At 39.1% G+C, this 23,434-nt stretch overlaps 1 protein-coding gene across 1 annotated transcript; it reads left to right on the top strand.

Annotated features, from left to right (window-relative positions):
* Positions 1–760: 760 nt before the first annotated feature.
* LOC133622956 (uncharacterized) lies at positions 761–21,032 on the top strand. The gene is made up of 7 exons (XM_061985818.1): positions 761–888; positions 11,915–11,997; positions 17,517–17,662; positions 17,743–17,807; positions 19,634–19,774; positions 19,882–19,980; positions 20,048–21,032. The coding sequence occupies exons 1-7, from the start codon at positions 837–839 to the stop codon at positions 20,062–20,064; spliced, it is 603 nt and encodes a 200-aa protein (XP_061841802.1). The 5' UTR covers positions 761–836; the 3' UTR covers positions 20,065–21,032.
* Positions 21,033–23,434: the final 2,402 nt, after the last annotated feature.

Raw genomic sequence — 23,434 nt, 5'->3', positions numbered from 1 at the left:
ACGGATACCAGACGCGCTCCTTGCGGTTTGGAACCGTCTTCATGGGTGGGTGGGGGGAGGTAAGGAGGCGGGTATACTCCTCCTCTTTAAATTGTCCAAATTGACTATTATCAACCCTCACTTGAGATTGGGTGGGAGCACAGGGGGAAAAAATATGTGCAGTGGGCGGAGCAATAGTCACTGGGGGCGGAACCAAAGTCACTGGAGGTGGAGTTTGAAAATCAGAATGTGACTGACTAGACTTGAACTTAACAAAAATGTCCTGATAATGTTTTATCTTAGAATAAAAGTCATTAGGAATTGGCTGACAGAAAGAATTAGAAGATGGGGAAAAAAATTCTTGCTCAATGACGTCATCGGAAGTGGGCGGAGTTACCTCTTCGGGGGGCGCCCATGAAATGACGCATTTATCGCAACTGTCCATGTGACTGACAGCCCAATCGGAGAAATGTTTGGCGAAGTGGTCGATTGGGTTGCCAAACGTCTGAGGAGGGGAAGTTTGGGCTGAATGTGGATTGCTGTGTACAAGTGGAGGAGTCTGAGGGAGTGGCGCGTCCTGGCAGCGAAGTGGAGACCTCTTGGGCGGCTTCCGTCTTCGCTGACGCGTCCCGTACTGCGGGGGTGTGGCGATGTCCTCGGGCCAAACGGAGTGGATTGGGACCAGCTTTCCGTTAGGACCCCATATCAGGTCCTGGCGCTCCGAGGGGGAATAGCGAAGAGTCTCCGCCTCCATCGCTCGCAACACCTCCCACGTACCTTCGTCGAACTCCTCGAATGTCGTTGCGGGAGAATTGTAATCTTCTGGCTTCCTACTGTAACGACTGGGTCGCATCGAGATGCGGGTGTGGTTCTCCCAGGGATGCAGACGGCTTTGGACACAGCTTGCAGGTAGGAAAATAATTTATTGAAAATATAAATCGTACGGGGAACAAACAAAAGACGTGCAAATAGCAAAAGGCAAAAACAAAAGGACTAGCGTGGGAGCTAGCAGGCAAAATGGCATAGCGTGAAAAGCTAGCGGGAATCTAAGTTGTCGTTATCAGTTGTATGGGAACAAACTAGGAAGCCAGACCGAGTGAGGCCAGGGCAAAGACTAAATAGCCCTCTGATTAGTGGGGCAACAGGTGCGCGTCCCGAACACTAACCAGAGGCAGGTGTGTATAATCTGCCGTCATGGCAACAGAAACAAACGAAACTCAAGGTGCTGAAAAACACATGTGACTCAAACATAAACAAACTATGATTCGGGCAGCGGATCGTAACATTTATTATACTCTACAAATGTTGGTCTTACTTAAAAATGCACGCATTTAGTTGTATTCAGTGTTAAAAAATATTATATGGCTCTCACGGAAATACATTTTAAAATATTTGGCTTTCATGGCTCTCTGAGCCAAAAAGGTTCCTGACCCCTGGGCTAGAAAGTGATTTTCGTTCCCACATCTGGGCACTACTCTTGTTTTGCATTTTTGCATAGACAATGCCATTGTGGACATTAGGTTAAAAGTTCTCCGCAAAATATCCTGGCAGGTTTTTTTTTAGAGCCATAAATGTATAAAAATAGGAATTACAAAAAAACGAAAATCTTATGCAGCTGTTTTTTCTTGTAAATGTATTTACATTCATTCTGGAAACAGAATCTCTCTCACAAATTGGCATTAATACATACACCTAACATTTGAGACAAGTATTTTAGCATTGATATAATTTAATTTGAATTTAAACCATGAAACATACAAAAAAAATGAAAAAAACGCTTCAAAATAAGTGAATAGCAACCTGTACAATTGAACATACACATGGTACATTTTGCTAAACAATGATGTTTTATACATTAAAAACGTCAGTAAATACTGTGTTATAAGAGGAAGTAAAAAATAAAATAAAATAAAAAACACTTTGGCCCAAAATGGCTGACGTCAATCAAAATATCGAATTATGCCGAAAAATGGAAATACAACAAAAACTGCATTACAGTTTAGAATCTGTACACAATATGGTATAAAACAATATTTACATGAACAAAACAATGTGTTGATGTCACAGCAGGTCTTGAGTATTTTCTTTATACATTTTTGTATTATTTTGTCTTAACTTTGCACATTGTTAAAGCCATATCTCAATAATTATTTGATAGATTTTCCTCAAATTTGGCACAAACTCAAACTATGATTATTATATTATTTTTAAGGTCAAGTGCACTGTAACCTCACATTCTATTTTTAAAATATTTAACAAGTAACTAAAAAAAAGAAATAGTAAAATACTCTGAGGGATTTTTCTCAAATGTGGCAAAAACTCACATTTTTATTACAGAACTAACTGATTAAGTGTGACTTTGCGTATTCTGAACGAGGGAGACATTGTTCATCTCTTTGCTATCACTATCATCAGAGCCATCCTCCCATGTGCTTTTATCCTCTGTTTCCATGGAAATATTTGCACAATTTTGACACCGACACAAATCAGTACAGGACAGTCTTGCAGACATACAGGAACATCTTCCCGTCTCACATTTGCTCTGCTTGCAGCTGCAGTGGACTACCTTTAACACACTATCAGGGGCAGGATTTGTAGTCATCCATGTAACTTTTAACTCCCCATCCTCAATGTGACATCCATTGCCATTGGGTGAAGGGGCAGACATTATACCTTTGAGAGAATGTCTCATTATACTTAGATACTTAGACCAAGACATAATGATTTGGGTGTCTGCCTACGACCTTTAGATGCAAGATACATAATGTCTTGACAAACAGATATCACTCTTAGGTTCACATCTTCTGGAATATCAACATAACAGGCTAATGTTGGTTCCTCTGTTGCACCTACAATGCAATCAATAACATTGTACAGTTCAAGTGGCACAACAGATTTTGCATCGGACACATTTAAATATTCTGATGTGGGTGGCCAGGGGCACGTCATACCGGGAGAGTCACATAGTAGCTGCCTCAGTATCAGCGCTGCACTATAAAGTGTCCTCGTGTTCTCAGTAGTTTGCGGACCAGCTGTTGTGCTTGCCATATGTTCAGTGTCACTTTCACCTTGGCTTACTTCAGTTGACTCAGTTGTGTCTGTACCTGATGGATGAGATAGCCTGTCTATCATCTTATCTGCAGACAATGTCTCAACAAAAACCAGTTCGCAGATGTTGCGCTTGCTGGGCCAGTGAAACACCAGTTGGGGAAAGTCCATAGTCAGCCTTCACTTTAATTTATCCTGCCTGCAACATAAGAACACAGGGAAAGAGGAGCACAAGGGTGTAAATAAAGATATATTCATACTGAAAAATATTAGTAGTTTAAATATACAATCAAAGCCTTTTTTTAAATTATTTATTATTCTTTTGATATTTTCCAGCATAAAAGTGCATTACATTGCTGCCAAAAAAAAGCTTCTGTTGTTACCTGTAGTTTGAAGCATCACAATCTTCATGTTTTTGCATTGTATTTAAAAACATTCGTCGTAGCTGGTTCATTCTCAGCACCTCCTGATTAACAATTATCCTTTGGCGGATGATCCTCTCGTAGAATATGTCGTAGCTGGCATCAAAGGTTGGTTCACTTCTGAAAAGAAACACACACACACACACACATTTAATATGTCTCAAAAGGTATGCAGTCAAGATTGTAGCTACATACAAACAGCCTTTACAAGTGCATCTAAAACAAATGTAATATCATGGAAAAGTCCATTCAAAAAGTGAAACTTTTATTTATTCTATATTCATTTCATAATTATTGACACTGTATATGTCATGCATCTATAATATGATTTGTAATTTATAGTGTGTATATAATTGATAATGCAATTTGATAACTCACACTTCTTCATCTGTGGTTCCAGTAACTGTTACATCAGACGTTGTCATGAACCTGGTGTACTGTCTGTAACAGGACTTGTGGTAACAGGACTTGTGGTACCGCACCTCCATGGCCACACAGTCTCTGTCTTCAATATGCAAGAGAATGCTACTGTCTTGATTTATCCTGGCAGCGTTCATCAACTGGCCTAAAAATAAAAGATGATTAAATGGTTTGTATGTGTGTAAGTGCTACGTGTAGTGTGTGTATGTGTGTGTGTGTGTGTGTGTGTGTGTGTGTGTGTGTGTGTGTGTGTGTGTGTGTGTGTGTGTGTGTGTGTGTGTGTGTGTGTGTGTGTTACCTGCTGAAAGCGTTTGTGGCTGTGAAGGATGGTCCCTCTGCTGTTTGCCTCCCACAGTAACTCTCTTGTCCGTTTTCTTGCAAATGATACAAATGGCAGGGAGCTAAGGGCCAGCAGAACCGATAGGCAGGCCCGTCTTCGATCTTAGTTTTTTCTTTGGAATGTCACTGTCGAGCCTGAAGCGTTGTCCGATGCCACAGACTCATCTTGACTTGACCCACATCCAGCCGTTTGGCCAGTTTTTCGACAGAATCCAAACGCTTCTTATCAATGAACCGCCGGTAACAAGTCGGGTGAAACCCAGCAACATCAGGAATATCTTTAAATTCAACATCGATACAGGATTTGATCTTGGCTACTTTATGAGACTCGCCATCACAGCAAAGCCACCGTTTTAAACAATTCCTGTAAGTATCCCACCTTGTGATAGTGAAATCATTCACCTCTTCATTCCTTACAGACGTAACATGCATGTAGCATATTTTGTTGTTCTTTTTTCAAACTTTTTTAAGGTGTTTCAGCTGTTTTAGAGTATTTTCTTCTTCATCGCTATATGTTGTTGACATCGCCATCTTGGATCTGCGCGGCTACCCGATTGGTCGAATGTGAAACACGTGACAAAAACGTCACCTCTTGGGACGAATATATTGTTACGCCAAGCAAGAAATAGTTCCGACTTTAAACACTAATTTAAAAAAATACTCCTGGATGTCAAGTGGAGAACTTTTTTTTTGTCATTGAAAACCAAAATATATTTTTTAAGAACCAAAAATGATTTAGTGCCCAGACATGGGAACGAGATGAAACGAAGAACGGGTTCACCTTACGGCCTAGAACTGTGATTTCCACTCCAACACTCTACAGTACGAGCTAGTAAGGATGCAAAGGCAATACTATCCTTAAATGTCTGCTTAGTTTTTTAGGAATTTGTTAATATTCCAAAATGTTGCCAATTCTGCGCAATCAGATTAAGCCTTGAGCAAGATCTGCTGACATTTATTTGTAGTAATGCAAATTTCCTGTCATTGTCATCCATTCTGCTTCCCTGTTCTTTCCATTTTTTTTTATAAGTGATGTCTTTTTAAGGTGGGAGATTAAGATGTAAATTTGAGAAATGATGCTTTTCTGATTCATGGGGATTTCCAAAATTTAGTTTATTATTGAATAGAGGTGAAATACTGGGAAAATAACTGCAATTTGATTTAACAACGTTACGGACTTGAAAGTAACAGAGTAAATGAGAGTTAGGGAGATTATACTTTCCACATAGTTCACTGAAGCTAGCGAAGACATTGTTAATATAGAGGTTCCTTACTCTGACCAGGCCTAAGCTCCGCCATGGAGAACAAGCTTTATCTGTTATTGGAGGCAGAAAGAGACAGTTATTATGAATGGGGCTGTAGTAAGATCATCCTCAGAGTCCAAAAGTGCATCTAAACTGAGATCAGATTCTAAGAGTGGAGATAACAATAGGGTTACATGTAAACTGGGATGATCAAAAATCAATTTTGATGTAAGCAGAGCTAGGAGTGAGGAGTCTGCAGCAGCTCAAGGCAGGTTCGCGGATCCAGAAAATAATTTTGTGAATGTTGAACAATGTTTTTATATGAAATAAACATAGCATACAGTAGGTTTACCTGACACATGGAACGTGACGAATTTGGAGCATGCACTATCCGCTTTAACTGCCGGATGGTGGTAGACTGTAAACTATCTAAAACAGTGTTTTTTTTGGCAACTCCAGCTTTGACCACAGCGTCAGTTGCTATGTAGAGTGGCGTTTTCCATCATTTTCAGCAGACAGCATCGCAGAAAGATTAAACCCCCCTCTTCCTCTCACGTGATATTCACCCAGGAATGGGGCCATATTACGTTTGTAATACCTTCCCATAAACAAGATGATTTTTTTTTTTTTAATTGCTCTTGGTAGTATGAGCATTTGTTCTAGACTTACTGAAGACTACATCCCATCTAAGCCCTATATATTTTGTATATATTGTAAGTGTTGTGTAATTTATGCACTGTAGTTTAGGCACTATATAAAAACATTTAATGCAGCATACGCATTTTATAAATGTACACTTTTATATAGATGCCTTTTAAATAATAACTGGCTGTAAGACCAGGTTTGTAAGCATGCTCTGGTATGTTCGTTTGTATAAATTACTGCTACGTGTTGTGTGAACCAAATTATTTTACTGTATTAGTGGTTGTATGACTTGTGTTGTCTCCGGTGTATACTGACTATGAGTCTTTGTGAATAATGTATAGTGCATATTGTCCATTGAGCAATTTAGAAAGATATCGCTAATATACTGTTAGTGTTGGAATATGTTTGTTTTTGCACAGTATTAAAGGCCTACTGAAACCCACTACTACCGACCACGCAGTTTGATAGTTTATATATCAATGATGAAATCTTAACATTGCAACACATGCCAATACGGCCGGGTTAGTTTACTAAAGTGCAATTTTAAATTTTGCGCAACATTTCCTGCTGAAAACGTCTCGGTATGATGACGTCAGCGCGTGACGTCGCGGATTGTAGAGGACATTTTGAGACAGCATGGCGGCCAGCTAGTAAGTCGTCTGTTTCATCGCAAAATTCCACAATATTTTGGACATCTGTGTTGGTGAATCTTTTGCAATTTGTTCAATGAACAATGGAGACAGCAAAGAAGAAAGTTGTAGGAGGGAAGCGGTGTATTGCGGCCGACTTCAGCAACACAAACACGGCCGGTGTTTCATTGTTTACGTTCCCGAAAGATGACAGTCAATCTTTACCATTGGCCTGTGGAGAACTGGGACAACAGAGACTCTTACCAGAAGGACTTTGAGTTGGATACGCAGACGCGGTACCGTGAGTACGCTTCCAAACATTTGATCGCTTGCCCGTACGTGCGTGCTGCTATGTGCATGTCACGTACGTAACTTTGGGGACTTTGGGGAAATATATGTGCTGTATGAACTTTGGGGAGTTGAACGGTACTTTGGGCTGTGGGATTGAGTGTGTTGTGCAGGTGTTTGAGTTGTATTGGCGGGTTATATGGACGGGAGGAGGGAGGTGTTTGTTATGCAGGATTAATTTGTGGCATATTAAATATAAGTCTGGTTGTGTTGTGGCTAATAGAGTATATATATGTCTTGTGTTTATTTACTGTTTTAGTCATTCCCAGCTGAATATCAGGTCTCACCCGCCTCTCACAGCATCTTCCCTATCTGAATCGCTCCCACTGCCCTGTAGTCTTTCACTCTCACTTCCCTCATCCACAAATCGTTCATCCTCGCTCAAATTAATGGGGAAATCGTCGCTTTCTCGGTCCGAATCGCTCTCGCTGCTGGTGGCCATGATTGTAAACAATGTGCGGATGTTAGGAGCTCCACAACCTGTGACGTCACGCTACTCGTCTGCTACTTCCGGTAGAGGCAAGGCTTTTTTATCAGCGACCAAAAGTTGCGAACTTTATTGTCGATGTTCTCTACTAAATCCTTTCAGCAAAAATATGGCAATATCGCGAAATGATCAGGTATGACACATAGAATGGACCTGCTATCCCCGTTTAAATAAGAAAATCGCATTTCAGTAGGCCTTTAAAGTCTTTGTTGGTGCATCTCTTGGGGGCGAAGCCCTCACTGTCTTTAAAACCTAGTGACGCCACTGGTTTGCAGTATCTTGTATTACATTTTTATTTTTGCTTTATTTTTAAGTCTGTTGAGGCACAACCTCTTCTGGAAGCATGTTACTTGTGAGGTATCCAAAATGCACATTTTGGTTGAGGCATGTGGCCTTGTCTATGAAGGTTCTCATTCATCCAGGTCGTTGTCATCTCAGGGCATTCAATCGATCACAACTGAACTGTTTGGATTGTCTAAGAAGACGTTTCGCCGCTCATCCGAGTAGGCTTCATCAGTTCGTGCTCATAGACTTAGATTGGTCAGATCTAGTCCAGCGGCTGGTGCCAAAACCCCAAATATTTATACTACAAAAACCAGGAGAGTGTGCCTGGGCAAGGATGGTTTCGCCTTATCGTAGTGAGAAAAACAACTGTTGAGATGCAAACAAGCAATCCTACTGTCAATGCCAACGACAGTCATTGAAGTAGAATTTCCCCTCGTTAGCTTGAACTATTTTATGAGAGTAGTGTATGTGTGTTTGTGAGAATGGCAATGTGTTGGCTGAGTGACATCACCGAGTGAGTGGTCGAGTAAAGAGAGAGAGCGGTAGCATGTGCACTGTGCAGTAGTAGCAGAGTGATGAACGGGTCTGGTTGTGTCTAGCAAACCAGATTGTCACAAATCAGCGGCCTAGTCATTGTGACCAGAAAGCGTAGCTTAGCAGACCCATTGCCAGGTAAAGTGAAGGGTGTTGCCCCCGACGAAAACATGGGTCTTGGAGGGTTACACCCTGGACAAGTCGCCACCTCATCGCAGGGCCAACACAGATAGACAGACAACATTCACACTCACATTCACACACTAGGGCCAATTTAGTGTTGCCAATCAACCTATCCCCAGGTGCATGTCTTTGCCGGAGTACCCGGAGGGAATCCACGCAGTCACGGGAGAACATGCAAACTCCACACAGAAAGATCCCGAGCCCAGGATCGAACCCAGGACCTTAGTATTGTGAGGCACACGCACTAACCCCTGTTTCACCGTGATGTAAGTGCTAATTAAAATGCATTTTTTTATGTTTTTATTTTTCAAAAATTACATATAGTACAGATAGGAGTACTGATAAATACCTGTATCGATTTGGAATATCGATAGAGGTATTGTATCGATGAAATCGGAACAATATACATCCCTACCTGTAACCGCACAATAAAATCCCCCTGTACATCGCTTCTGAACCCATCTCCACCACAGACTTTCAAATTCCTGAGCACTCACATCTCCAACTCACTTAAATGGAAACTCCACTCCAATCACATCTACACAAAAGCAAATCAATAGTTATTTTTTCTTCGCCTGCTCAGAAAATTTAGAGTCAGACCCAACCTCCTCCGACAGTTCTACACCTCAATCATCCAAAGCATACTCACCTTCTCAATAACTGTTTGGTCCAGTAATTTGGACTCACATTCACGCAAAAAACTACGGCACATTGTTGATAAATCCAGCCGAATAAGATTACTTCTGACCCATCACGTCTACGGCATCTGTTGTTCACTCTCATGCCCTCAGGGAGGTGCTACAGATCACTGCCAGCCATGTCTACAAGATCCACGAACAATTCCATCCCCTCTGCAATAAGGACACTCAATAAAACTTTGGACTAATTACAATACTAAGGTCCTGAGTTCAGTCCCGGGCTCGGGGTCTTTCTGTGTGGAGTTTGCATGTACTCCCCGTGACTGCGTGGGTTGCCTCCGGGTACTCCGGCTTCCTCCCACCTCCAAAGACATGCACCTGGGGATAGGTTGATTGGCAACACTAAATTGGCCCTAGTGTGAGAATGTGAGTGTGAATGTTGTCTGTCTATCTGTGTTGGCCCTGTGATGAGGTGGCGACTTGTCCAGGGTGTACCCCGCCTTCCGCTCGAATGCAGCTGAGATAGGCTACAGCACCCCCCGCGATCCCGAAAGGGACTAGTGGTAGAAAATGGATGGATGGACGTTGCATACCAACTGCAATCCCTTTTTTGTTGTGTGTTGTATGTTTATTTGTTTGTAACTACACAGTAGACGTCAGCGATCAAAGCTGTACCAACTGTGAATTCCACCAATTCATTAATAACATTTCTGATTCTGATTTAGAGTAGGGCAAAATATCACATATGCAGTTGCAGTTCAATTGCAGAAACAAGAAACGGTAACAATTAAATAACAAAGTAATTAGAACATATGCCCACAGGACAGGAGTCAGCTATTTCAGGAATAAGTACGGATTAAATTATATTTTTTCTGGGATACCTTATCAACTGTACTGTAAAATTCTTGTTAAAGCGGCAGCAAAGTTCTTAGATTTATCTTGGGAAAAAGTACAGTAATAATTACACAGAGACGTCACTAAGGAACGAATAGACTGGTTAGCTTGATGTGAGGTCATATTATGGTATTATGATATGGTCATATTTTTTATTCATCTTTTTTTCACACGTAAAAAGTGCTGATGTGTAGCAAATACTAAAGATTTTAGTACAGTATGTGGCGGTAAATGTACCTTTCAAACATTGAGTCCGATCTGCTAAAAAAACAAGAAGAAAAAGAGGAGTGTCAGGTTTTAATAAAGTGATTGTAGATCGACCACCTCCTCGTCATTCTTTCCACATCCGGACAAAAGATAAAATATTTCAAGTGCATACAAATTCAGCAAAGGTTTGTAACTTCAGGCGAAAGGTCGGTAAACTGATGCAGTTTCCAGAAGTCTTCCGCAGAATCCGGAAGAGTTTGCCAGCATGTTTGAACGTCTTTACAATTATCACGTTTGACTATATTTTAATACATTGTTAATGTGTTATTTTGACGGACAGGGTTTAATAGGACTTACAATGCAAGCAATGCCAAACTATTAATTGATTTAAACTATTATAAAAACATCGGGTCTGGTTCAAATATAGAGATGAGGGTCTTTAATTTGACCTTCTGTTGTACTCTGTCTCAAAGTGTTAACATGTGCTCAATGTTTCCTTACCATTATTGCTATGTTGTCTATTACCATTGTTGGTATATTGTCTATTACCATTGTTGTTATATTCATTCTTCCTACATTGTTGATACAATTTATTGTTACAGTGTGATAATTATTGTTACCTGTGGTAATGTCACTATGATACAACATTTGTATTACAATCCTTAAACAAAGTAACGGTGAAACTCAATGTATTAATCACTGAATTGAGAACTGGGGCTGGGATTAAATAAATTATCTTCTTCCCACTCCCTTTCAGGCAAAACTGGACCATCATGCTTACATACTGTACATTACCTTTTGCGTTATATTAATTTATGTTATTATGTGTTGTCTACCTTGTACTTTTTTTCATGTCTTTGCCTAAAATAAATGAATAAATGAAATGACAAAAATGAATAGATTATTTGGTGTCTTGTTCTGAAAAAAGAATGCACACATATTACGCCAGATTGTTGGACAAGTGTAAGCACTCCTTAAACTTCCATGGCCTCAGTCCTGATGGAAAAAAATTGATTTCAATATTTTATATATCTTTTTTCACTTTTTTTTTTAAGGTATAGCAATTGCTATTGTAGTATTTTATTCATCATGCCATGTTGAAATGTAAACGCAACACTGCTTTGCACAATTTTTTTTAATTGCATCTTGTTTCTATCTAGCACTTTGGCTAACTTGGGTTGTTTTTAAATGTGCTTTATAATTGATTGAACTGAACTGAAACTGAATGTGTTGTAATCCATACTGCACTTTCACCAGCAATGATGAAACACCAAAATGTAAATAATCACAACTACTCAAAATGGAAACAGAGCCAGGAATGTCAAAATGAATCAGTACAATTAAATGAAACTGAATGACTAAAATGTTGCTCAGCACTTTATTTAAAAAATTGAGAGAAAGGTTGCCTACCCATGCATTAAGTCAATCCAAGATAAGACACAGACATTGTCAATATTCCTCACAGGTCCAAGTCCTAAGTCCTTATTTGCATCATAATGTCCCAGGCTATATAGTTGGTCATCTTTCTTGCATCCAGGGACAGTCTTCCTGCTCTCAGCGTGGTCATTGATTGTCATCAAACATCTCATCATGTTTGTTCACTTTTGTTTAGGTTTGGTCGCTGTGGCCTCTCTGACTGCTGCATCCGATCCCACCTGTGAAGAGCTTGTGGTTTCTCTGGAAGATCGGAACCTGGTACGTTTCGTTTTACTCTGTAAAAAAAGTGATATTTGACATGTAGGTACTCGAAAAGTTCAAATATTCTGATCAGAAAATGAGTCTGGTTTGCCACCTTTTGGAATATTATCATTGTATGTAGGAAATGTAGTGGAGTAATAGTGAAAGTTGTCAGAAATATCAGTAACTAAAGTACAGGTATGTGAACATTTTTCTTTGGTACTTTGTTGAAATTGGTAACTGTGTCTCAGACCAAATGGCTATGACCTGTGGAGTTCCTCAGGGGTCAATTTTGGGACCCCTGTTGTTTTACTTGTACACGACGTGGTGCCACTCAGCCACTACTGATTTATGTTGTCACTGTGTACAGATCCATGTCTTGATGCAAAACCATTTTCTCCAGCTAAACTCAAACTGAAACCTTTGTCTGTGGCCATGCTTAGAATTCTGGGGCCCCTGAAAGAGTATCGGTGTGGGCCCCTCTACCCCATTCATTGCCACCTTCAATGTTCTTGTTTTTTTAGTGTTCTTGACTGTGCCTGGTGGTAATACACCCAAAGTGTTTCCTTTTTTACAATTAACCACTTACTAAAACAAGACAGAGTGTTATTATGTAACTTATTAGTTGTCTTTTATTTTTTTTGTATTTAGGCTATTCAAATTTCCCACTAATAACACAAGTAAGAAAGGTGTAGGAGCGTCTGCACTGAGAGGCAGCAATGTGGGCGTGGCTTTGCAGCTGAAAGGCTCGGATCCTACAAATATTCATCTTTACACTTGGCGAGATATTTAGCGCTTACATTTAGATTTAGATCTAAGATTTGGGTTTAGATTTAACAGGTAGGTTTAGATTTAACATTTAGGTTTAGATTTTAACATTTAGCGCTCACATTTAGATTTAAGATTTACGTATATGGAACATTTAGGTATAGATGTAACATTTAGGTTTAGATGTAACATCTAGCGTTCACATTTAGATTTAATATTTATATTTAACATTTAGGTTCAGATTTAACATTTAGCGCTCACATTTAGATTTAAGATTTACGGAAAATTTAGGTTTAGATTGAAAATTTTGGTTTAGATTTAACATCTAGCGTTCACATTTAGATTTAATATTTATATTTAACATTTAGGTTTAGATTTAAGTTTAGCGCTCACATTTAGATTTAAGATATATATTTAAGATTCAGGTTTAGATTTAGGTTTAGATTTAACATTTAGGTTTAGATTTAAGTTTAGCGCTCACATTTAGATTTAAGATATAGATTTAAGATTCAGGTTTAGATTTAGGTTTAGATTTAACATATAGGTTTAGACTTAGACTTAGACTTAGACAAACTTTAATGATCCATAAGGGAAATTGTTCCACACAGTAGCTCAGTTACAAATGATGGATTTTCATTTAGGTTTAGATTTAAGACTTGGGTTTAGATTTAATATTTAGCGCTCACATTTAACATTCAGTGCTCACATTTAGATTTCAATTCAACATTTTGGTTTGGATTTAGATTTAAGATGTATATTCAACATTTAGGTTTTAGATTTAACATTTCGTTTCAGGTTGAACATTTAGGTTTAGATTCCACATATAGGTTTAGATTTAACATTTAGGTTTAGGTTGAAGACATAGATTTATATTTACCATATAGATTTATATTTAAGATTTCGGTTTAGCTTTAACATGTATATATAATATTTTGAGTCAACATTTAATTTAAACCTAAATGTGACAAAAATTAGCCACAACTGAAAAAAGTGAGTTAAATCTGAGCAAAGTGAGTTAAATCTGACAAATGTATCCGCCAGAAAAGTGGAAGTGAACTTTTACATTCGGCACCCCATATACTTGGATCACATAAGCAACATCAGACGTGCACACTGTCGCCACACCAGCATCACACCTGTCCCAAACCTGACATCATAACAAGTTAAATATTTGATTAAAGTATGGTAATCAAATAATAGCAGTCAGTTCCATTATGCTATATTCTAACATAAATGATATGGCCCACTCTCAATGAAAATAAAGACATGTACCCTTTTCAGAGATCACATTTAGTTCACCTTAAAACATTCCCATTTTGCACAATTAGATGTGTGCTGTAGCACAAGCATGAGATACGGGGGACAACTTTTTATCCGTAAAATACATGTGAGTTTTTTTTTAGTATTTATGTAATCTAGGATAAGCATTTCATGATTAATATCTATAAATTGATATTCTTATCACGTGTCACTAGAATAAGTACAATTGTTATTGGTGAGTGCATGCGTGTGCAATGTGATTGTTCATTTAGCTGAAATAAGAATTAGCATGCAGCATTTTAACTATTTTTGCTGCTACAAGCTAACCTGCAAAACAGCAACATGCACACACATGCACATGCTGTTAATGACATTGATTGACTGCGTGTGAACCGTATCACATTCTAACGACCTAACTGTTCGAGTTAGTAGTCTCGGAGTTGTCTGACTGTTTTTGTGGCCGTGAACACATCACTGGCTGAGCCGAGTGTTTGGTCTTTTGGCGCAAATGAAATAAAGTGGTTGCTGTCATTCAGACATACGGTATAGTTTGTTTCGTTTTGTATGGATATGACAGTTTTGCTTAGTGGTTATGTTGCTGATGTTGTTACTGCCGACAGTAATCAGTTTTGCTCAATAAAGACATTGTTGATCAGGGGCATCACTAGGTTTGAAGAACAGGGGGGCTTAGTCCCCAGGAGGTTTTGCATTTTTAAGATCTTTTTTGGCACTGTATAAGAATTACACAACACTGAATACATCTAAATCAGTGGTCCCCAACCACCGGTCCGCACAGAAACACTAATTTATTTATGAACTAACACATTTTCTCCAACTTAACTTTCGCCTGTCCCACTAAACACTAATAAGCTTGTTAATAGATGTATATTACTCCTTTGTTATAGTACATGGGACAATGCACATTAATGGACATATAAAATGTTAATGTTCCAGATTGTAGCCAAAGGATAATTTTTTTTGCTGTTTTTATCTGTCACAAGTACAGTAGAAAGCCGGTCCGTGAAAATAATGCATACATTAAACCGGTCACTGGTGGAAAAAAGGTTGGGGAACCCTGATCTAAATGGTTGAAAGTGGAAGTGTAAGAAAGCTTCAGTCATCTTTAGTAAGCATGAGATGGCCCAAACACGTGAGGGCAGTGTTGTTGCATGGAAAAGTGAGCAGGCAACTTGCAAACAGGGAAACTTGCGCAGCGCTACAGAGTTGACCTGAAAACAGAGGAGGTTCTGGTACAAAGAAACTTTCTTGCCTGGAAAACAGGGGCTGGATGTCCACCCAAAGATACTGTATGTTGTCCGTGCACAACCTCTTTGATTCAGAATTTTTAAACAAGTTGTTGTTACTGTATTAGAATTAAACAGCAAATACTGAATAAATCAAAAATGATTAAAAAGCAATATTGTTAGTTTATTGTTATTACTGTAATGGTAAATTAAGGCATTTAGACCACAGGTCTCAAATTCAAGGCCCACAGGCCACACCTAGCCAGTGGAAATGGGTGGTATGGACTATCACAATAACCTGCCATTTATGGTGAAAACGATAAAAGTGAAGATTAAAAAATATATAGAACTCCACCTTTTTGACCGAGTCTGTCAGTGCATCAAGTCTTTAGAGCCCACAAAACACTACTCTAAAATAACTAAGGCTATTAAACTACATCAATTAAGTTTAAGTAGCACACCTATACTGCAAAGCTGTAGTAGCGTGCCTTGCTTATCATACGGGGTGAAGGTTTTTTTCTGTCAGCAATCTTATAGACATTATTATTATGAGTATTATATTACAAATGAATCAGATAGTGTTATGATGCGACTTCAGTGTGAACTCTCCTACGCTATGGTCGCATAATGGCGAATAATGACGACGCTAACGATATATATAATCGATGTGTATTATTCATCATAACATTGTAGTTGGATACAAAATAAATAGTTGACAAATTAGCAGAAACAGGCGAAAATAATGTTTTAGGAACTCATGCCAATCAATGTTCCACCACTGACCGCCAACACGCTCTTCAGAGCGGACTTTGAGGCGGTTCAGAAAATGTTGACTTTAATTGCACAGAATCCTTGAATAAAGCAACAAATGCGCCAACACGTTTACTTCGAGTTTACTTCCGTAAACACCGCAGGACCGCCGACTGAGGTCTGGCTCGACCTTGCTAAGGTAAAAGTGAAAACGTGGACATGATTTTCAGTATAGTAATGCGGGCGTTAATGATGGAATGGATTGGATTGGATAATAAGCGCTGACAAAGGGTCTTCAAATGATTTATAATGATAGTGAATAATTACAGGTTATATATTTTTTTTTTAAACTCATATTCCTGCATGTTTACATTGTATTTTTTCTGCAATTTCTTGTAAAAAAAAATTTAAATCACACCAAATTATTTAGGGGGGCTTAAGAAAATAGGCCTAACGACGCCAATGTTGTTGATGCAGACCACCATCTTTTCCTCCTAAAAACATCTCGGCTGACATTGTTTTGTCTGTTGTGACCACTTGTTGAAAATTCAAGACTCAAGATTCAAGATGATTTATTGTCAATTCTTAACATGCACAAGACACATAAAAACTGAAAAGTATATTTTCGGCACAGTCCCACTAAGAGCAGACATACGTTACAGGGAGACAAGACGAGACCGCCAACGATGCAGCCATTTTTACCGCGCTCCTTAAAAAAAGGTGAGAAAAAGGTGATATTGGGAAAGGGGGGAAAAGGTGATATTGGGAAAGGGGGGTGCAGAATAAACTATGTTTTTATACTGTTTAGTTTCATTTGGATTTTGTGCGCTGCATATATTTTCCATGAGCGGAGGACATCAGGAGCAGTGCGGAATTGCGAAACCTTACAGTAGAGAGAACATTGGTGTGGAGTCAGTAGACCAAACCTTTTTTTATGGGGGGCATCTGGGTTATTAAAATGAGTAATATTAGAATATTGTATGACTTGGGGCTTTGTTTTAATTCGAAAATAATTTCAATGAATGTATATTAGTTCAGTGTATGCATAATAATTTTGTCATAGTGGCTACTGGGGGCTGTGTGTGGGCCCGAGTGGGCTGTGGAACCTTTGAATTGTCCTCACCGTTCCCACCTGTACGACGTCCCTGTCCGTGGCCCAGAGAAGCAATGAGAAATTGTAATCAGACATTTTGAGAGCCTCTCCTTGAAACCTAACAATCGAGTTAGAAATCTAGGGATAATAATGGACTCAGACTTGACAGCCATATTAAGTCAATAACATTAGCAGCTATTTATCGCCCAAAAATATTGCCAAAATTAAAAAAATAATGTCTAAAGCAGACTAATTTGTCTCCAGCAGGCTCAACTACTGTAATGGCCTTCTCACTGGGCTCTCTAAACGGGCTGTATTATTGGTCAAGTATTTAGGTTACTGCCCAGCTTGTATTTCCTAGTGCAGTAACGAAGTACCTGTATTTTGTTACAGTGCAATATTTGTTGTGTATGTGTCTATAGGTGTCTGGAAAATGGATATTCTACGCCGGGACGTCAGACAATCAAGATTTCTTGAATGAACTTGAAAAAGGGATCAACCTCTGGGTTCATTTCTCACTTTCTCACCCTGACAGTGATAATATCCCAGTGAGATGGGGACACAAAGAGTAACTTCTTTTTTCATGAGCACATTTTGGACTAAATGGATCGCATAATAATAGCAGTTGTTTTACTTTCTCCTTACTAGAGTTGGAAAATGCACCTATGAAAACCTAACTTCCACTTATTCAAGAGGCGTTGCAACAGTTGAAAGTAAGTACCGGTATATTCTATTTAGGGCTGGGTAAGGTAGTTTCCTTTAACTGCACTATTTCGTTTTTAATCACGTGATTAAACAAGAAGAAACAAGTGATGAGACAGGGTGAGAGTTAGTGACAGAATTAGTTAAGAAAATTTTAAATATGTATATACAGTACATATATATGTATATACCAAAATATTGGTATTGGGACAACCCCGATATACATGTATATACATAAATATGTATATACATTTGTATCAGGGTTGTTCCATTACCAATATTTTGGTACTTTTCCAAATAAAAGAGACCACAAAATCTTACGGTACATCAAACATATGTTTCTTACTGCAATTTGTCCTTAAATAAAATAGTGAACATACTAGACAACTTGTCTTTTATTAGTAAGTAAACAAACAAAGGCTCCTAATTTGTCTGCTGATGTATGCAGTAACATATTGTGTAATTTTCCATTGTAATATTTTGTCAAAATTATTAAGGACAAGCTGTAAAAATGGATTATTAATCTACTTGTTAATTTACTGTAAAGATCGGCTTAATTCCTGTTTCAACATGTTCCATCTACACTTCTGTTAAAATGTAATAATCACTTATTCTTCTGTTGTTTGGATACTTTACATTAGTTTTGTATGATGCCACAAATTTTATACCAAGTAGTTACTGGATCATGCAATGGTCACAATTTAAGTGCTCCTGTGTCCAGGGACATATATCCTGAGTTTAAATTTAAAAAAAGAACGAAAAAAGATTTTGTGATGCTAAAAAATATCGATGTAATCATAGTAGGATGTTAGGTGTAGATCCACCAATTGCAGTTGTTTACATTGTGACGCCAGTAAGCTACGGTGTGTAGTGAAACATGTTTAGCTATTCCTCGTCCTGCAGGGATGATACTTGTAAGAAACGTACTTTATTTGTCGCCATGGAGGCGAGGATTAGTGATTTAGAAGTAGCTAAAACACTGCAGACTGCGTCTAGAAGTTAGCCACTAGCTCGCTAGCCATGTCTTAAAGCACCTCTTCCTGAGGGCGTTTCAGTGTTATAACTTCACCTTTATCTTTAGTTTTTAAGCCAAAATGCGTCCATTCTCCCTTTTCTTTCTACACACCTTGTCTGCTTGTAAGTACTCCGTGATTGTGCGTTGCCGAACACGCTCCTCTGCTTATAAAACCAACAATGTCATGACGTGACAACGACACACCGTCATGCCCGTTAAAAAAGGGGGGTGGGACTGGTACTTTTTAGAGGTGGTATAGTACCGAGTATGATTCATTACTATCGCGGTACCATACTAGCAGCTATTTTGGCAGCTATTTATTCTACAGCTTTTATGTTAACGCTAATAAGTTTGTCCAAACATCAAACACCACTCCTTCAATTCATACCTTTTCCAATGTGTATCTGTTGTTATAATTACTCAGGTTATCATACTTTATCAGAGAGTCTTTTTGTTAGTTTTAGTCTTGTATTCATTATCTAGTATCTGTGTTTTTGTCATGCTCTTATGGTAAAAGTGCAATTTTCATGTTGTGCATTTATAAGAAGAATGTGTTAAGGCATTTAGAAAAATCCTTGTTTATTTAAACTATTTTCCCTTAAAGATGCATTGATGCGAGAAAGTCCGTTTTGCTCGATTACTCAATTAATCAAACAAATTAATTGATGAATTGCTCGATTATTGAAATAATCGATAGCTGCAGCCCTAATGTACATACAGTAGCTGACTTTCCCGTATAGTCTGCATGTGATCAACTCCCACTTAATGGTTGACTGGATGGAGATTCATGAATGACACTATTTTCATGCTGATATCTAACAGCTCAATACAGCCTCAATGCTGAAGAACATTCGGAGAAATACCTGAAGTCATGTCCTGACTGCCTCCTCCTCGTCGACCACATGACAGTAAAGCTCCCTAACTTGAGGAGTCCCATGAAGGGCAGATTGCTCCTCCTTTTAAGTGAGTCAACGCTCTTAAGTTGTATCCATATTTCTCAGCATGTTATGTTCGACAAGGATTTTCATTGGTTTATCGTGACATCATAAGCCTGTCTCTGCGTGTAACAGCGAGGACTGGAACACTCGATGATGCTCAGCTGGAGGTTTTCAAGAAACAGGCCGCATGTCTCAACTTTACAAAAAAGTTGCACTTTGCAGACAACACAGGTAAGACACTATTATGTCTCATTTGGACACGATTATACGAGAATTGTAATGCCGTTCTCTCTTCTAGAACTGTGTCCAGAATAGAGGCTACAATAGACGAAACACATCCTGGGGACAGATATATACGACTGACTGACGCCTGACTTACTGCACAAGAGTCTGTAAAAAAAACTGCACTAAAAGGAGTTAGTTTTCATGAATAATAAGAACAGGGGAGGAACAGAATGTGGATGCAGAGTAACGGTCTATTTTTTCAGCCTTTGCTTCGATCATTTCCACATCTGTGTGTGTGTTCACATTCTTAATGATCAATTGTTGTAATAAACAGCCTATGTGAACGTTGACCGAATGATTCACTTGAAAGTTGTCAAAAAGGTAAAAATAAGATGATCAGTAATCAAAACAGAGGCATGATGACTAAGACGATAAAACAAGTAACCGACTGGTTAGTATAAAGTATAAATACCAGACAAAGAAGTTGACAGAAACTAAATCCAATCATATTTAATTTTGTCCTGTCGATGGGTTGGACAAATTCAAAATTAATCCAATCACAGCTCTTAAATAGCGTACATTGAAAGAGGTGTTGGGGTTTGGTATGAACAAAAGCCAAGCACATTTGATAAGAAAGCCATTGCCAAAACCAATACGTGCAGCTTAAACATGTAATATTTGATAGTGAACAGGATGTCAGGCTTGTCCCTGACAGTTTGGTAATGTTTTAGGTTTTCCTCTGTGTTTGTTCTATTTCCTGTCAGAGCTATTATTTTTGTTCAGTTTCCTGCTTGTCTCCCTGAGCGCTGTTTCCCCTCAGCTGCGGCTAATTGACACCTGGCCACACCTGGTGTCAATCAGCCGGCTGCTATTTATACCTGCCCTGCCCCCCAGTCAGTGCTGGAGTATTGCCGATGTCGTTACTACCTGTCGTTGAAGCTGTACCTGTATCCTGTAGCTGTTTGCAGCATGCTGTCTTTTCGTTCCTAGTTCCTGTTTGCTGGTTCCTGTTTCCCATTTTCCAGTTTGGCTGTTTCTGGTTTGTGTTTTTTTCTTAATTTTTGGACATTAAATTATGTTTTCCCGCACAAAGCCTGCCTTCTCTGCATCTTGGGGTTCGTCACCAACACTCTGTGACACAGAACACATTTTATTTGTATTGCTCTGATGCCATCTACAGACGAGTCATCCATTCTGACATCGACACAACTGTAGGTCAAATCTATTATTTGCTGCTATCAGTCTTGTGCCAAAAAACTGATTTTGTGTACAGCTTTCGAGCTTCTTCTGTCCACAACTAATTACTAACTACATGTAGAACAAACACTCATAGGTGTGGTTATTGTAAGGATATGTGTTTGAAATTCCATCCATTGTTTACCGCTTATTCCCTTCGGGATTATTTAAGTTTTTATCCTGTCCGGAAAATGACAGTTGGCCATTTCTATGGTATTAAAGGGATCGTAAAGGAGTGTTATTGATCTGATGTTAATGTACTAAAACCTCTTTCTTATTTAGAAGCTACAAACTATGGTAACGGATCTTTGTTTATCGAGGATTTTCAGTGCTTGATTATGTAATGATCTGAGAGAATTTAAAACTGGCTTAAGACCATGATGACATACAGACATTGTATTTAGCTGCTTCCACTGATAAAAAGCTCCTGATGTGCTGTAAGTTCCTCGGGCAAATATTGATCATGTAACTATTCACATAGATGTTTGGGAGAACACTTTGATTTGGTTTGTTTGAAAAATACATTGTGACAGTTTTATCTGTGTTCAGTGTAAGGCAGGACTCGTTCTGCCACTTTGTTGCTTTAGTCATTGTCTCGGATAGCTTAGCTGCAACCAAAGTTGCATCGGAACCATGAGTAAAGGGGACTGTGTTGTCAGCATACATTATGATCTCCACATCCTCACAGACGGAAGGTAGATCATTCATGTACAAACTGAAGACCAGAGTTCTCGGAATAGACCCTTGAGGTACCCGTGTGGTACAGGAGCTGAACGGCGAAGTTTTGTCATTTATTCTTACGCACTGGGAGCGATTTGCAAGGTAAGATTTAAACCACCTGATAGTGTTTGTGGAGATTGAAATTCTGTAATTTTGCCAGCAGCACTGAGTGATTAACTGTGTCAAACGTCTTACGTAGATCCAGGAAAACGGCCCCAACCACCCTTCCCCTGTCCAGGCTGGACTTGATCACCTCGAGGAAGTAACAGCATGCTGTGGAAACCAAACTGCATGGGATGTAAGATACTTCCATGATCTACAAAACCCAAAACCAGTGAAGTTGGCATGTTGTGTAAATTGTAAATAAAAACAGAATACAATGATTTGCAAATACTTTTCAACCTATATTCAATTGAATTGACTGCAAAGACAGGATACTTAACGTTCGAACTGGAGAACGGCATGGCGTAGTGGGTAGAGCAACCGTGCCAGAAACCTGAGGGTTGCAGGTTCGCTCCCCGCCTCTTACCATCCAAAAATCGCTGCCGTTGTGTCCTTGGGCGGGACACTTCACCCTTTGCCCCCGGTGCCACTCACACCGGTGAATTGAATGATGAATGATAGGTGGTGGTCGGAGGGGCCGTTGGCGCAAATTGCAGCCACGCTTCCGTCAGTCTACCCCAGGGCAGCTGTGGCTATGAAAGTAGCTTACCACCACCAGGTGTGAATGTTTGATGGGTTCTACATGTAAAGCGACTTTGGGTACTTAGAAAAGCGCTATATAAATCCCAGTTATTATTATTATTATTAACGTTGTTATTTTTTGCAAATATTAGCTCATTTGGAATTTGATGCCACAAGTGGCAAAAAACTGAGAAGGTTGAAGAATGCTCATCAAACACTTATTTGGAACATCCCACAGGTGAACAGGCTAATTGGGAACAGGTGGGTGTCATGATTGGGTATAAAAGCAGCTTCCATGAAATGCTCAGTCATTCACAAACAAGGATGGGGCGAGGGTCACCACTTTGTCAACAAATGCGTGAGCATATTGTCCGACAGTTTAAGAACATTTCTCAACCAGCTATCGCAAGGAATTTAGGGATTTCACCATCTACGGTCCCTAATTTCATCAAAAGGTTCAGAGAATATGAAGAAATCACTGCACGTAACATTGAATGCCCAGGATTTTCGATCCCTCAGGCGGTACTGCATCAAAAAGCGACATCAGTGTGTAAAAGATATCACCACATGGAAACACTTCAGAAAACCACTGTCAGTAACCACAGTTTTTTGCTACCTCTGTAAGTGCAAGTTAAAACTCTACTATGCAAAGCCATTTATCAACAACACCCAGAAACGCCGCCGGCTTTGCTGGGCCCGAGCTCATTTAAGATTGACTGATGAAAAGTGTTCTGTGGTCTGACGAGTCCACATTTCAAATTGTTTTTGGAAACTGGATGTCGTGTCCTCTGGAACAAAGAGGAAAATATCCATCCGGATT

This window comes from Nerophis lumbriciformis, linkage group LG12 (genome assembly GCF_033978685.3).
Source record: "Nerophis lumbriciformis linkage group LG12, RoL_Nlum_v2.1, whole genome shotgun sequence".
Lineage (NCBI taxonomy): Eukaryota > Metazoa > Chordata > Actinopteri > Syngnathiformes > Syngnathidae > Nerophis > Nerophis lumbriciformis.
Note: the sequence above shows the minus strand (reverse complement) of the source record. Positions and strands in the feature narration are given on the sequence as shown.

Excerpts from the sequence above, each read along its gene's own strand:
- LOC133622956 (XM_061985818.1), top strand. The coding sequence starts at position 837 with ATGCGGGTGTGGTTCTCCCAGGGATGCAGACGGCTTTGGACACAGCTT. Across the intron at positions 11,998-17,516 it reads CTCTGGAAGATCGGAACCTG|GTGTCTGGAAAATGGATATT; the intron begins GTACGTTTCGTT and ends ATGTGTCTATAG. Across the intron at positions 19,775-19,881 it reads CAGATTGCTCCTCCTTTTAA|CGAGGACTGGAACACTCGAT; the intron begins GTGAGTCAACGC and ends TGCGTGTAACAG.